Source organism: Tympanuchus pallidicinctus, unplaced genomic scaffold, assembly GCF_026119805.1.
Source record: "Tympanuchus pallidicinctus isolate F22 unplaced genomic scaffold, pur_lepc_1.0 scaffold3, whole genome shotgun sequence".
NCBI lineage: Eukaryota > Metazoa > Chordata > Aves > Galliformes > Phasianidae > Tympanuchus > Tympanuchus pallidicinctus.
In genome coordinates, this window is record NW_026294747.1 from 89,572,632 (window position 1) to 89,587,804 (window position 15,173).

General features: G+C 40.9%; 1 protein-coding gene across 5 annotated transcripts; it reads left to right on the forward strand.

The window, feature by feature from the left end:
* Nucleotides 1-1,122: 1,122 nt before the first annotated feature.
* CCDC126 (coiled-coil domain containing 126) lies at nucleotides 1,123-15,159 on the forward strand. Of its 5 annotated transcripts, none has more exons than XR_008209168.1 (6): nucleotides 1,123-1,238; nucleotides 10,023-10,152; nucleotides 10,693-11,092; nucleotides 11,754-12,921; nucleotides 13,432-13,581; nucleotides 14,875-15,159. XR_008209168.1 is itself a non-coding variant. In XM_052693949.1 (4 exons), exons 3-4 carry the CDS (start codon nucleotides 10,855-10,857, stop codon nucleotides 11,933-11,935), a joined length of 420 nt encoding a protein of 139 aa, XP_052549909.1. In that variant the 5' UTR covers nucleotides 1,123-1,238; nucleotides 10,023-10,152; nucleotides 10,693-10,854; the 3' UTR covers nucleotides 11,936-13,402. The 5 variants fall into 5 exon arrangements, 3 of the variants coding, with proteins under 3 accessions (XP_052549909.1, XP_052549910.1, XP_052549911.1); XR_008209169.1 differs by having other exon boundaries at nucleotides 13,457-13,581; XM_052693949.1 differs by lacking the exons at nucleotides 13,432-13,581; nucleotides 14,875-15,159 and having other exon boundaries at nucleotides 11,754-13,402.
* The last annotated feature ends 14 nt before the right edge of the window (nucleotides 15,160-15,173 follow it).

Here is a 15,173-nt window from a genome sequence, read left to right on the forward strand (position 1 = left end):
GCCAAACCAGATGGATGGTGATAGCTTCTGTGCCTACCGTCACAATTCATTTACACCAGTAGAGGGCAGAAATGATAACTTTCCCTTTTTTGTAAAGGCTCCCTAACTTCATCCAAATCACAGAATTGAGTAGGAAAGGACCCTTAAAGGCCATCTAGACAAACATCCCTGTAATTAACAGGGACACTTACAGCTAGATCATGTTGTTCAGAGCCCTATCCAGCTTTTATCTTGAATGTCCCAAGAGTTGAGGCATCTACCACCTCTCTGGGCAACTTGTTCCAGGGCTTCACTACCATTATTGTAAAAATCTGTGACCTTGACATATCTAGTCTAAGTCTGACCTCTTCTACTTAGAAACCAATTCCCCTTGTTGTTTCACAACAGATACTGTTAAAGAGTCTGTCCCCTTCTTTCTTCAGCCCCCCTTTAGAAACAGAAAGGCTGCACTAAGGTCTTCCCATATCCTTCTCTTCTCCAAGCTGAACAGCCTCAGCTCTCTCAGCGTGCTCTCACAGGGGAGGTGTTCCAACCCTTGGATCGTTTCTGTGGACCTTCTCTGTTCACGCTCCAACAGGTCCACATCTCTCCTGTACTGAGGACTCCGCGTCTGGACGCAGTACTCCAGGTGAGGTCTCACCAGCACAGAGCAGAGGGGCAGGACCACCTCCCTCACCTTGCTGGCCGTGCTGCTTTTTGTGCAGCCCAAGATACGGTTGGCATTCTGGGCTGTGAGGGCACACTGCTGGCTCATGTCCAGCTGCCACCCACCAGTGTCCCCAGGTCCTTTTCAGTAGGGCTGTTCTCTAGCCTTCCATCCCCCAGCTTGTGCTGATAACGGAAGTTGCTGTGACCCATGTGTGAGACCTTACACTTGGCTTTTCTAGCCTCATACGGTTCTCCTAGGCTCATCGCTTCAGACTGTCTAGGTCGCTGTGGATGGCATCCCGCCCTTCAGCTGACGTCCCTGCGTCCACCGCCTCGCCGCCGGCCCTAACGGCGCTCCCTGGAGAGCAGCGCGGCCGAGAGCGCCGCTTCTGCCGGGCACGAGCCCCTCCCGCTGCCAAGATGGTGGTTGCGGAGGGGCGCCCAGGAGGCGGGAAGAAGCGGTGTTCTGCGCATGCGCCGCAGGGGCGTTGCGGCAGCCCTCCCGGTGGGGAGGGGAAGTAGGCGGGTCTGTGGGCGAGCGCCGAGCGGTGCGGTGGGGTCGGTGGAAGCGGTGAGCGGAGCGTTGTCAGGTGGGTGCGGTTGGGAGCGGAGACGACGCGCAGCGTGCGCGCCGGGAGCGGGAGCGTCCCACGTGTGCAGAAGGGTGAGGATGGCCGCGCGCTGCGCCCCAGGGTCGGGGCCGTGCGGGGAGGTGGGCGCACCGCCGGCGTGGGGCCGGGGGCGGGGAGGGGTGAGCGGGCGGCCGCTGCTTGCCGGCGGCCGGACCCGGGCTTCCGCTTCGCCTCGGCGCCCGCTTTGTTCTGCTTCGTAGTTTTATTTTCTTGGTTGCAGGCGCCGGCTGCTGGCCGGCGTCCGCGCGGCTTTCCTTCCCGCAGCGTCGGTTGTGCGTTATTTGCGATTTTTCAAGTGTGGAAGTATCCAGTGAGGTAGTGAAACATCCGGCGTAACTTAAAGCGGGTCTGGAACTTGCTTTGAACTCGCAAAAATCCGTCGTGGTTTCCTTCCTCGCATGCAGTGGCCTTTCAGTCAGCAGCGGTGAGTGCGGTGACTCTGCAGGATTTACTTCTGCCTCGTGCTCCAGTGACCCGGCTTGTGGAGAGGCTGGGCGCGCTCAGCGCTGCGATGGAACTTAAAGACAGCGCTGCCCACGTTCGAGCAGAGGTGGAATCGTTAGCTGTAGTAATTTCCGTAAGCGTTTGTAATGCGCTAGCATCTGTCTCCCTCGTTTCTGTAGTTTCATTAATCACTCAATAATTTTTTTTTTCTTTCAGTTTTCTAATCCAACACGTTAGCATCCTGTACGTTCTCTTTTATGTATTATGTCTCTAAAAGATAGTGACAGATAGAAGGGAACGCAAGTTCTGGGTTTGTGTGCCGCAGAGCGGTGCAGAGAGAAGACGTGTTGTGTTTCTTATGACTTTATTCCCCTCAGTGGGTAACTTATGGGGGTGGGGGGCAGTTTCTCTCTTTAGAAATTGAGCTTTGTCAGAACTGGGGTTTTTATTTTGTAACAAAGCCTTCAGAATATGAGCACGTTGAATATAAAAGCTAATTGTGCATGAGATTTGTTCTGACTAATTGTGATGTGTTGTTATTCTGCTGCAAGTGTCATGAATTGCGATTGCATCCTTGTGAGGATATCACGCAGAAGAGACAGGATGATGGTGGTAACAATGCTCTGTGAGCAGCATCTTGTTCTAGTGTTGCAGAGATTGCAGTTTTAGATCAAATTTATTGCTCCCTTTGTTCCTAGTTTGACTGCTGGAGATATCCATGTATAAAGCTGAAATTTTTGTGTCCTGTTTATGTTATTTTATGCTTTTCACTATGTTCAGTGATTTAACTAGGAGCTGCAAAGAATTAAGTAATTGTGATGAAATCAATTCTGTCCAATAAGTAGGTCTCTCTCTTAAAGCTTTTTCAGGTAAAAATGTAGCTATTTGGAGTTCTTTTCGTTTCTTGTTACTGCTTTGTTTTAAACCCCCTCATGACTTCTCGCTTCCTGAGGGAGGCATTGGTATTAGGTAATCCCATGCTGTTTAGCTTGGAGGTTGAATGTTGTTTAACTGCTAAAAGTAAAATATTTCCCCTGGAGTTCATGAGCACTCATACCTTTTTTTGAGAATAGCTACAAGCACTGGTTTTTGCATCTTGCCCACACTGTGAGTAGGATAACTGCGTGCTGTCAGCTTAAATTGTCAGCTGTGTACACTCCATATCTACAGACAAGTAAGCATCAAAAATACATGTTAAGTTGTTTACAGTAGCTGTCAAAAATCTGTTGCGGATCTCAGTCATTCGGATGAATGTGTTTTGTCCTGGTGGAAATTTACTGCTGAAATGTTCTTTATAAGGTATTTGTTATTTGAAAAGCCCTTTCAGCTGTGACTGAAATCTTGCACCGTCGAGTGGACTGGGTTTCCCGAACCAAGCGTTAGTAACAGTCTCTTAACTTTTCTTGTATGATTATCAGATTTACAAGAATTATTTTACCGCTTGCCTGTGCCATTTAAAAGGTTAATTTTGAACTAAGTAGGTACGTTGTTTATTTAAAAGAGGGTGTGTGCTAGTGCTGGACTTGAGAGGACTTCAGTTTCACTGGGGTAAATTTTATCTCTGCAGTAGCAACCAAGAAATGAGGCTACCTCAAGATGAACTGCCTGGATAAGTTTCTGGGTATCTTCTTCTTTTGAAGAATGAATTCTTCTGCTTTCCCTACTTTTATGGTTAAAGATTGTCTGTCATAATGCATATGATGTTAAGGTAAAATGACAGACTAATCTAGCCATAATGGAACATGAAGAAGGAGCGAAATTGTCTGTCTTTAACATTTCCTCCACTTTCATTTTAGGGAAATCTTCAGCTGGGTCAGCTTCCTGGGAGAGGGAGCGTGAGCCTGAGGCCTGCTCCATGCTGTAGTGTGACCACTCAGTAGTATTCTGGATGAACGAGTCTTGTGCATATCCATACTTAGTTTGAATTCTGAGGGTTTCCTGAAATAAAACCACACATGTTACGTTCTTCCTCTCTCTCCAGTATGCTCTTTTGCTACTTATTACAGGAGTAGTGTTTCTATGGGTGCTGTGTATATGCATGTGGGTGTGTACGTATATGACCAGTTCTACAGAGGCAAACTTTCTGCCTTTGTAGCAGTCACTTTACTAGTTGGCTTTAATCCCCCTCCCTCCCTCCCAGTTATTTTTAAAACATTTAGTGAAAATCTCTCTCAATTGCCCACGTTGATGGTCTTGAAATTGTGGTCCTGGTATAACTAGCTAAAATTAGCCAAATGTTAACATTTCAGAAGGAAGTTTTGGGTACGTGGTGCAAACATAGCTGTGAAATTTCACAGAGGAAGTTGTCAAGGAAGTGTCTTTTATAGCCTGGTATTCAACTGCACTGAAAATATAGTGGCAAAACTAGCAGAAGAAGGTGGGGCGGTACCTCATGCTCTGCTGTAGCTGTGGTTCTTGTGAGCAGGTGTCCCACTATGATGGCCTGAACGACAGTGGCAGAGCATATGGACAAAAGTGTACCAGATGAAGTGAAGAAGCTGCTAAGAAGTTGTAGGAATGCTTTGTGGCCCAGATGGACCTAGTGGGCAGCAAGTAGAATATAATATACTGTCCCCATTGATGTTTGCTTGCTTTGACTTTCTTCATAGCACTTGCCAAGTCATTTCCCCTCTCAAAACCTTGGCTGACTGCCTGCAGACAAGGAACAAAGAATTTCTATTGGTTGATTTTTGAAGCATTTGCTGCCAATGGTAGGCAAAACAAAGGGGAGGGGAGGAAGGAAAAGAGAGGCAAGCCAGGATACTTTATAGGAACCAAAAGGTATTCAGCAGACTCCTTAGGCTAATGCAGAGTAAGAAGAGTCATTGGCAGAAAATGCAAAATAAAAACAGTACAAATTGGGCTACATTCAAAATTGAAACAAGTCACCAGGATTTCTCAAATTCTGCAGTACTAAATGTCGTGTAGCATTTGGGTGCTCAGATCGCTTCGATCAGAGACACTGTAAACCTGATGGGTGGATCTTCAAGTCTAAACTTTTTTATTACTTTCAATTCAAAGTCCACCTGCAATAAGTTGTTTGTGTGCTGTTCTCAGAGGCGTGTGGGAGATGAATCTGCTGCTTACCTTCTTACCCATTCTTGAGTGCTGTTCTTTGTATTTGAGCCTAGCAGACATTAGTATTAATTCTTTCTATCAACAGATCAGTGCTGCAGTCTGAAAAGGGCTTCAGGCCATATCAGCATCCAAGTGTAGTATTTTGAAGGACTTTGTTGTGCCAGGCATCACTGAGGCTTTTGGCAATAGGATATCTTTTTTCTTTCCCCCCCTCGGTAGTGGCATTTCTTCGTTGACCAGATTTTACACTGGCAGTAAAAGGAATACTTAATGTGCTGAGGGTTAGTCTTGTCAAAAACCAGCTGAATGTGGTTTCATTTGTCTTGGGGCACACTTTGCTGGTAATTTTTTGCTACCTAGTAAAACATCCAGGTCTTTTATGGAGCTGTGCAGCTCTTTTCTTTCATAGTTTCTCAGATGGAGAAATATATATACGTATATATATATATAAATATATATATATAATTATTTTCTCCTGGTTCTCACCAGGAGTCGCAGTCCTGTTATAACAGGATGTACATAATTTCTCTGAGCATCAATTTGTCAACGGCACCCTGTGCAGACTTCTGTCCTGCTGCCAAGCCGATGGCCAGATAAAAACACAAAGAAACAGAATATCAGAAATCAGTTCTGATTTTCCTGTTCTGGAAAAGACTTGGTGTGTGGCTCCTGTGCTTCTGTGCTTATTTCTTCGTCCTCATCTTCAAAGATTAGTTGGTCGCTATGTACATTCAACTGAACTTCTGTGCTTTTTTGTGTCAGCCATTCTCTTCTTTAAGCTGCACAGTGACTGATCTGATAGGTCTCCAGATACCAAAGACACTGTTCTCAGTGTGATGTCTGTAGGTTAACTCACTATGATTTTGGAGATTTTCTGTTGGGAAGTCAGAAAAAAGGTTTTGGAGTTTGTAGAGATAATGAGGGATGGGTTCTAAATACATGTGTAAAAAAGAACTAATAGGATATTGTTGATGGAACGTTGGAAGCTTTTCCAGGAGTTCTGTTAGGCTCTGTGATTTGGTTTTCCAGAAAGGTACGTTGACTGTTTCAATGAGAGCATCATGAATTCTGTTTGCAGCTTGTTGTTTGTTAATATATCCCCACTGTACTGAGAAATGTTTGCTGCCATAAATCTAACAGAAATTTCTAGTACGGACTAGTAAATAATTTTAGTCTGCTGGTTTAAAATCCCTGATGTTTTCAGAAAGTTGTTACACTTCCACTGAGACTGTAGTACAGTACTGTACAATTACTTCATAGTAACCATTAATCTCAGCTTTTATTGGTACTGTTCTAGTTTTTGTCTGCTCTCTGTTCTTTTGCAGCACTTTTCCCCTTCATCTGCCTGTAGTTGGATGCAGTCTTGTTGGTTCTATTTGGTGTTTCTTTTTTATGTCTTGATAAATCACTTTTTGTTTATACAGTTAATGATAATTACAAAGCCAGGCTTGCTTTGGAACTCACCGTGTCATGTTGTTGAGCATAATTTGTCAGTCAGACACAGAGAAGTATTATCACAGTATGTAATAGATTGAGTAAAATTGCTATTTATCAAGGTTACTTCCTTCATATATTAGTTTGAGACCTAAATAGATAAATCTCTGGGGAATTGCTTAGAAATTACTGCTTCAACACTTGGCGTTCTGTCTTTCAAATTAGGTAACCAAAGGTGATTGAATCAGGCTATGTTAATAATACTTTTTTTGAGGGCATTTTTCCTGGCTTCATCCTGCAAAGTAATGTGATTTGGAGGCTTCTGTTCCAGCCCCTCCCTCTCCCCCGTATTTACACTGTTTATCTTTTTTGCTAAAGCTGCTCACCAGAAGCACCTGCCGGTTGCCCGCTCCTTTCTTGTGCCCTTGTGCTCAGCTTCCTCTGTCCTGTCGTTCTTTCCAAGCCAGGCGCTACGGACCATCTCTGCTGCAGTTGCAACTTGCTGTGCTGATGTCGGTAACTGCTTTTTGCAGTTTGGTGAAGGGAGATCCCTTGGACAGACGAGAGCAGTGATGGTGAATATGTACAGGTCTTTCATGAGCTGACTGACTAGCAGAACTGGCGGTGCTGCAAGGTGAATTGTAACCTGTTAAGAAGTTGAGTGTGCCTTGTTTTCACAATACTCTTTTGTTGTTTAAGAGGATGTATGAGGTGTGCCTTTGTCTTGCAAATTGTTGCGTTTCTTGTGAGGACTTGGTTGTCATCTCTGCGTTTTGCTAGGAATAAATAACGCAGAATGTAAGGAAAACTGCAGCACGATTCAGCTATCATGGTTTTAAGTATGGCTTGGTTTCCATGGAGCAGTCAGTATTAAGATTGAAGTCTAATGCTATTGTTTAAGTAGCATCAGAGAGTAGAGCTTTGCTTTATTACAGAGCATACAATGGATTTCACCTGGCGTTTTCTTTGGTCCCTATTTCTTTCGTTTCACACACTCATGATACAATTGATGTGGTGACTTCAGAGCCAGCACACAATTGAGAGGATAGAGGTGTGATTTATTTTGGAGAGGACGAAGTCCTTAGTTCACTGTTTTCATTGTGAGATATGTCACTGTTGTATCATCACTGGATGATGTTAAATCGACACTGACAGGCTTTGACAATAGATTTCTTAAACTGTGGTGGCGACAGTGAGCAAACCCGAACTCTGTGATGTAAAAGTGAAACCAAGCCTCTGTTCTGAAATTCGCTGTAGTTTCAAGCTCTCCTGTTGCCTCTGCCTTGGGATAATCATTTGGAAAATAATTCAAATATTCACTTTGGCTTCAGTGATCTTAGAAAAATTGCCTCTTGAAACACTCATCTTTGCCTGCCTGTTGATTATCTGGAGGATGCTCACTTCTGCATGGTTCCTGGACTTGCCATTTTGCCTGTGTAGTTGCTTTTTTGTTTCGTTTTGTCCTCTTCCTCCACGGAATTTCAAGATTTGTCTCGTCCGTACTTCTGTCTTCACGGTCAGCTTCACTTTGTCTTCAGTAAGGGATGGCAGGAGCTCCAACAGTGTGTAATTCTGTTCTTTTTTCCTGTTGTTTTCTGCAATGACCTCCTTTGCCATAAAATCACTTCAGCTGAGGCTGGGAGAGCAGTAAGCCTGGGTTCCCACACAGGCTGAGTCACTGTGAAGAAGGAAGTCTTAGCTGCTTTTTTTTTTTTCCCCTTTTCAGCAGGAAGTAGTAGGTAAGGAGGAATTGAGAGAATGAGGGGAAAAAATCACAGGGAACGATGTTAGTTGTTTTGTACAAGTGTGCTGTTATTTCATTAGATGTTACCTCTGTATTATTGAAAAGAATCCATTCTGAGTACAATTGTTTTAAACTATAATGCTCATGCTCCAGATGTACCAACCTTTCAGGTCAACAAGAGATTCAAGGTTTTTCCAGTCCTTTTTATTTATTGTGCTATTTTCTTCCTAATGTTTGCTGCTGCTGCTCAGAAGCCTTTTTTTTTTTTCCTACCTGCAGATCACTTGAGTGATTGGCTTGCTTGCCTTTTTTCATTCTGCTCTGTGTTGATCTTGGAAGGTTTTTGCTGTATGTTACAGGTCACTGGAAGCACCTATTTCTCAAAGGAGTAAGAGGCCACATCTCCAGAGCTCTGAAATAACACTGGAATTCATATGAGGGTGAAAGGCCTCTTAAAAATGCCTTTATAACATAGGTAAAGTGACAGCTGCAAATGCATTCATTCTGGTAAACCTTACTCCCTGTTTCTTTCTCTGGGTTACTTGTGTGATGTTACGCCATTTGCCCAGCAGGTTGAGGCTGCTAGTTTCAGTGGTCAGTGTGTGCATTGTGAATCAAATACATGTGACGGAGGCCCACTCTGTAGTTCCCACTGCTCTTTGGCAAGAGTTTATTCAATCTGTTCATCTTGGCCAGGGTTCTTATCTTGGCTTGTGGTGTTACTTACAGTGTGATAGCAGTGTTACTGCTACTCCAAAGCTCTCTAGTGATACTGTCTAGTAAAGTGGTTCAGGATGAGATTTGAGTGGGGATCCGTGGGAGCGGAACTTCATGAAAATTCTGCAAGAATTATTTCAAACAGAACAAAAAAAAAATCAGGTATGCACACTGCAGACTTTCAAGAAGGGGGAGTGGAACTTCTGGTCTTTCTCTTTGAGGGAGGTATTGTTTGTTTTGAGTCATCACATGAGTGCACTACTGTGGTGCATCCTGTGTAAATGTTTTTCATTGTGTTGGATGCTATCCTGGGATTATGTATCTGCCTAGCAGCGTAGGTGCAGTAACCTATTCCTGATTTGCAGGGTTCTGTTTGCCTCTTATTTCAGTACATCTACATCAAAAGTAAGATTTTGTGTACTGACAGTTTATCCTCGTGCAATGCCTTGTGACTTCTCAGCAACTTTGTTCTCCAAGTCCTCATATTGCCCCTGGTTGGGGTTTAGAGTTTTCAGAGTAATGTTGATATATTAGCTAAGAATGAAGGTTTAGAAGCAATCAGCACAACTCAGAGCACTGCTGATGGTAACACTTCAATTTGCTGTCGGCTGTGGTTTGTTGGTGTTAGGCCAGTTGCAGTACTGAGCAGAGGTGATGAACATACCGTGGAGACTGAGTTCAGTCTAGGTGAGTGCTCAGCAGGATGAGGACTGCAGTCTCAATATTCTGAGCTAACGTTGTCTATTCAAAACAAAGACTGAACTATCAGTAAAGGAGGTTTGGTGAAGAACATGTATCTACGGTCAGAAAACTACTTGTGTCTCCCACACTACGTGTGGGAGGGAATGGAGAGTAACGTGAAAATGCAGTTATGTAGAATCAGTTGCTTTTTGCAGACTTAAATGATGGGAATTTCAATTATTGATGCTTTTTTGAGAGGAAGTTTGAGTTAGCTGGGAGATGAGAAATGATGACTGGGTTATTTGAAGAGGAAAAATGAGTAAGAACACAAATTGTGGGTATGCAAATGTGATCAATCTGTAGCGTGTGTCCGCCATAGCATAAGAAGAATGAGTTATTTCAGTGAGGTTCTTAAGTTTTGTTTGTCTTTTTTTAAACTACTGTGTTCAAATCAATTTGGGGGCATTCAAATGTAATAAAGTGGATTTGGATTGTGTGATTTCCTCTAACAGTGGCTTTAAAACTGAAAATGTATTTCATTTTGGCTCAAAGAGATCAATTTCAACTACTATATGGGAAAATTAAGGTCTTTTAGTGCTGCACTTTGTCTTGTTTGATTGATTTTTTTTCTTCTTCCAATACAGGGCTTCTAAAAGATGTCTGGCTCGTTTTACTTCAAACTGTCTGGCTATTTGCTGTTTAGCTGCTGAAGTTTTCCTACTGCTTGTTCTCCTGAATCCTTAATATATCAAGTTGTCAGAAGTGACTGCTATGGTAAGTTTTCTTTTTTTTTTTTAAAATAGTGGTAGCAAGCAGCTAGAAGCGTGTCCAGTGTGCATCTCTGTTTTGGTTTTATTTATGAGCAAGGCACCAAAAAGGGCAAAAAAAACCCCAAAACTGGAACACAACAGTACTGTACAAAAGCAGATGGCAACCAACTTGGAACTAACAAGCCAAGAAGCCTTGTTTTATCTCTTTATATTGCCCAGTGCTTCTACATGAATAATAAAGATCAAGTGAATAATTTCAGAAGTCAATTCTAGATGTTGCATTTGGGCTTACTAGTTCAAAGTACAGTATTTAAAATATTTAAGGTAACTTGTAAAAGCACAGAAGTTTTGAAGAACAAAAATAGAAAAAGAGGAAGCCCTATAACAGCAGACGAGACAGAAGGATGACCGTACCTCCGAGCAGATACAAATCTGCAGCTCTGTTCTATGTTCTGCTGTAATATTGCATTTGGAAAATTGTTTGTCATTGATCTCAACAACTACAGCAATTTTGAGTAACTAAGTAATGTTTTACAAATTTCAGGAATCAAGACCAGCTAAACTAAGAAGATGTATTCAAGATGATCCAGCCAGAAGACTTCTAACTTTGTAGAAATTCTGATTTCATTTAATATGTAATATAACTTGACTAACCTAGGTTCAGTTATTCTTCTTGAAAGTAAGACACTTGTGGCTTTCATCAGAAATGTTTCTAACATTTTCAAGAAAAAACATGTCCCAGAAACTAAGCATGTTTTTGCTGGTTTTTGGAATCATTTGGGGTTTGATGTTGCTACGCTACACTTTCCAGTATCCAAGACGTCAAAGCAGTGCTGAGCTGCGTGGTCAGATATTAGACCTAAGTAAAAGATATGTCAAAGCACTGGCAGAAGAAAATAAGAACTTAATGAATGGTGGCAGCGGAGCCTCTGTAGCAGGATATGGTAAGAGGGGGGAAAAAAAGCATCATAATTGTTCAGATAACTTTTTAAGTGGAATCCATGAGGTTGTGCTTCTTGAAGCAATATATGTTGTTTGCTCTTTAAGAGAAAATATCTCTCTGTACTGATTATTTTGGTTTTAGTACCAGGTAAGTTTAAATGTCATCTTTGTCCCAGATTTGAGAGCAGATAGTGGTGCGATGTGCTTTGTAGCTTATGTAGTTGTATATGATATATTTTAACAGCAGATTTTCTGTCACTTGGAGGAAAGTGTTTAATAACTACTCTTTTATATTGGAAGGTATTTAAAAATATTCTATCACTGTCCAAAGCTGAATGGTGACACGTGGATATTATCTGGGTGAAATTTGAAATACTGCCTTTGAAGAATCACCACCCTTCTGTTAGATCTTGAAGTTTTGTTCTTAGATTCTTAATATTTAGCTGGCTTGCTTTACATCTTAGTATTATGAGGGTATATTCCTAAAGTAACAAAGAAATTGTATTTAAAACAAACAAACACAAAAACTTGTAATTCTCCCACCCCTCAGTCTTTTTGAAATAGAATATTACACAGGATAACAAACTAAGATCTGAACATTTTGAAATAGCAGTTATTTTCTGCACGCAATAAATAACAGGAGTTTGTTTCATTGCCTTTCAGCTGATCTTAAGAGGACAATTGCTGTTCTTCTGGATGACATCTTACAGCGTCTTGTGAAATTGGAAAACAAAGTGGATTACATCATTGTGAATGGTTCAGCAACAAATACCACTAATGGAACTAGCAACCAAGTATCAGTAAATTCAGTTAAACGTGCAAAAGCAGCTGGCAACATTAGATAGCAAAGCAGGCTGTGTTGTGTTGCTACATGTATGATAGGTCATAATTAAGACAAGCTTTATCTCTGGCTGGGGCAAAGCAGTAGCTGACTCTAAATAAAGCATACGCTGTTCTGTTGAAGAATGCCTGGATATGTGTGTATATATATAGGCCTAACTTATGTGCATAAGGTTCTTAAAGCACTATTTCATTGCCTTTGAGCAGTGCTTCTAAAGCGATCCTTGTTGTCTTTAAAAATATTTTGATATCATGATTTGATGTAGTATGCCCTTGGATAATAACAATAAATGGACAGCAATGAGGTACTTAGAGGTAGGTTTATAAATGTATTTAATTAAGTATAAATATAGCATATCTTTTGGGTAGGTGAGCAGCGTTGTAGCTTATTCATTTTTGTGATCTGCATTAAACAGGTAACTGAGGAGAACATCGTTAAACAGGTGTTAGAAAGCGTGTACACTTAACAGTATTTTGTTACTCATTTGCTAAAATATTGAATTGAGGATAGCGCTTTGGGGGGGATAGCGTTTTAGAATTGTGACCCAAAGAATGTCTTTATTTGCACTATCAGAATAGTTAGAGAGAATTTACTGTATATTTAAGAAAATTAGTTACAATAGGAAAACATCCCAGGTAGTTACACTGTCCAGGTGTATCCGTGTGTCACAATTAAGGCAGTTAGATTACGAGAAGCAAACATAACCTGTGATTTCTTACTAAGATATTTAAGTGTATGTATTTTTTAACTGCAGATGAAACTATTTAAGTGATGGAAATAAGTTTTAGATATGTGAATACTGTTTATTTTTATTCACTGCTGTTTCTTTTTAACTCATGAGTAACTTGTGATTTGTGATGAGAATAGCACACCAGCTCCCTGAAATGCTTCCTTATCAGGAGGGAGAGCAGCGAAGGGAGACGAGGCATCTCTGCCTTTAATAGAGATATGTACTAAAGGTGTCTTACCATGGAATATTTCAGAGCTAAGGTAATGTTTGCCTTATGTCTAAGTTAGCCTTATAGCAAAGCGAATTGCAGTGTGGATGCGCTGTATTCCAAATGTTACTGAAGTCATATTCAAGTGCCACTGAGCCTGCTTTTTTAAAATGTAGTGAATGGTGAATGTTTTGCAGGGAGGGGAAGGGTATGTTCAGGGACTTTTGCCAAAAATGTGCTAGTTATTTATCTTTTAATGTGATGGGTCTTTTTTTTTTTTTTTTTTTTTTTTTAGTAATGGTCTAATTTTAATTAAGGAAAAACATGCAGTAAAAATGGAGGTGCTGGATGATATACCATCCAAAGTTCCGTGTCCTTTTTCTTTTTTTCCCCTGCTGTTACTCTGGATTTGTATGATGGAAAATGTAGTTAGAACCATAGCAGATAGATAACATTTTTTTTCCTGTCAAATTGTGTGTAAAGTTGTACTTCTTGCAGAAAGAGAAAAATAAATTTTTAATTGTACTTACAAAGACTCCTGTGTGTTGTTTTTTTTAAACAGTGCTGTCATTCTTAATGTGCCTCAGGTGTTTCAGGAAAATTGTAAGTCTCTGAGGTCTAGTACGAGGTTTAGTGGCAACGTCTACTACACTTGCAGCTGAATCACCAGATCCTCTTACTGTCTAATGTTTTGGAAACTTTCAGACTGGAGGTGAGTGGAGAAAGATACTGAAATGTAACAAAACAGGCCTGTTTTAAATCTTTAATCATGAAGACCCCAGTCTTAAATTAAAAGTGAGTAAGAGAAGTGCCATCTGCGAGTTTGTAATGTGGAGGTAGGTTTTATATCTCTTTGTGCTTTTTATTCCTTGTCTGTTTGATCTGTAGCAATAGAAACCTTGGTGGTGCTACTTGGCACTATGAAGAGTAATGGAGGTGTCCTTGTGTATGTAAAGCATCTTCTCTTTTTCTTGTAAGGGTATATGAAGTCAAAAACAAATTTAAGGATTGCTAAAGAAGCCTAAAAAAAAAAAAGCTGCCAGGTGTATATTTGTCTCTATGAGCTCACAGTTTGAACAGGATTTTGGAAACAGACACATACTGACTTAAATGCAGTACCCCTCATAGTAATTCATGGTTGCATTAGTGAAGTTGCTTTTCTCAGTGTCACAATGACTTACACGAGTTGTCTTGTATTTAGTGTGTGTGTGTGTGTGTGTGTATGTGTGTGTATGTAGGAAGAACAGCGAGCAAGCAATAGTATGAATGTTGTTTTCATAATACAGTTTATCAAGAAGCAAACTCAAAACATTCAACTAGCTTGTTGTACTTATTCTTACACGAAAGCAGTATTGCTAGGGCGTGTATAGCATTGTATCAGTATCCAAGATACATCTTGCCCCTTTCTTTGTGGCCGGTCCTGTTTGGTGCTGAGTGGTCCCACACTTTGGATGGATGAACAGATACTCCACTGACGCCCACGAAAACTGCTCAAAGCAAATCTGTTCATCCATTGTTGGGATCACAGAATTTTTCTGATCTGTGTCCAATGAAATAAAAAGTAGTAATACTGCAGCGTAGCGCAAGAATGTAGTAGTTTTTGTAGACAGTGCTCTGAAACATCCATCTTCTTGGCAGCCAGTAATATGCTGCACAGTTGTCTATTTTTCCAAGTATTGACTCAATATTCACTTTTCTTTAATGTGGTCATTAATGGGGTCTGGCTAGATAGATGCAAATATTTTCGAGTAGAATTATCTAATGCTGACAATTCCAGATGGCATCGTCAGACTCATGAAGGAGGCAAGTTGCACAAGGGACCCAAGTGTTTCCTTGTGCAGATACTTAATGTGGAATTAACTGCCACAGGAAAATGATTGGGAAAGTAATTACATGAACTTTGAAATCTAAGTTTATTAAGTTTTCTTAAAATGTCTTCAAAACCATCAAATTCATGGAATGAACTAAACTTCTTAACCCAGTTAATTGGTGATTTATTTTTCAGATGATACAGGGTGTCAGTGGACATCTTTAACGATTAACCCAAATGTGACCTCCTTACCCAGGACTTTGATTAGTTTGTGTTGCACAACCGGCTGGCTGCCCGCAGGATTTGAGCTAATATATTTGACAGTACGGAAAAGGTTTTCTTTCAGAGGCAAGTTTTAATTTTATAGCAGCTAAAAAGGTGAATCAGACTTCTGTGATGTTGGATCCCACTTGTTTTTTTTTTTTTTTTTTTTTTGCCTTATTTTTTATATTTTAATAAAATATAAAGTTTTGTAACTTCTATACATCAACTAT

Excerpts from the sequence above, each read along its gene's own strand:
- CCDC126 (XM_052693949.1), top strand. The coding sequence starts at position 10,855 with ATGTTTCTAACATTTTCAAGAAAAAACATGTCCCAGAAACTAAGCATG. Across the intron at positions 11,093-11,753 it reads AGCCTCTGTAGCAGGATATG|CTGATCTTAAGAGGACAATT; the intron begins GTAAGAGGGGGG and ends ATTGCCTTTCAG.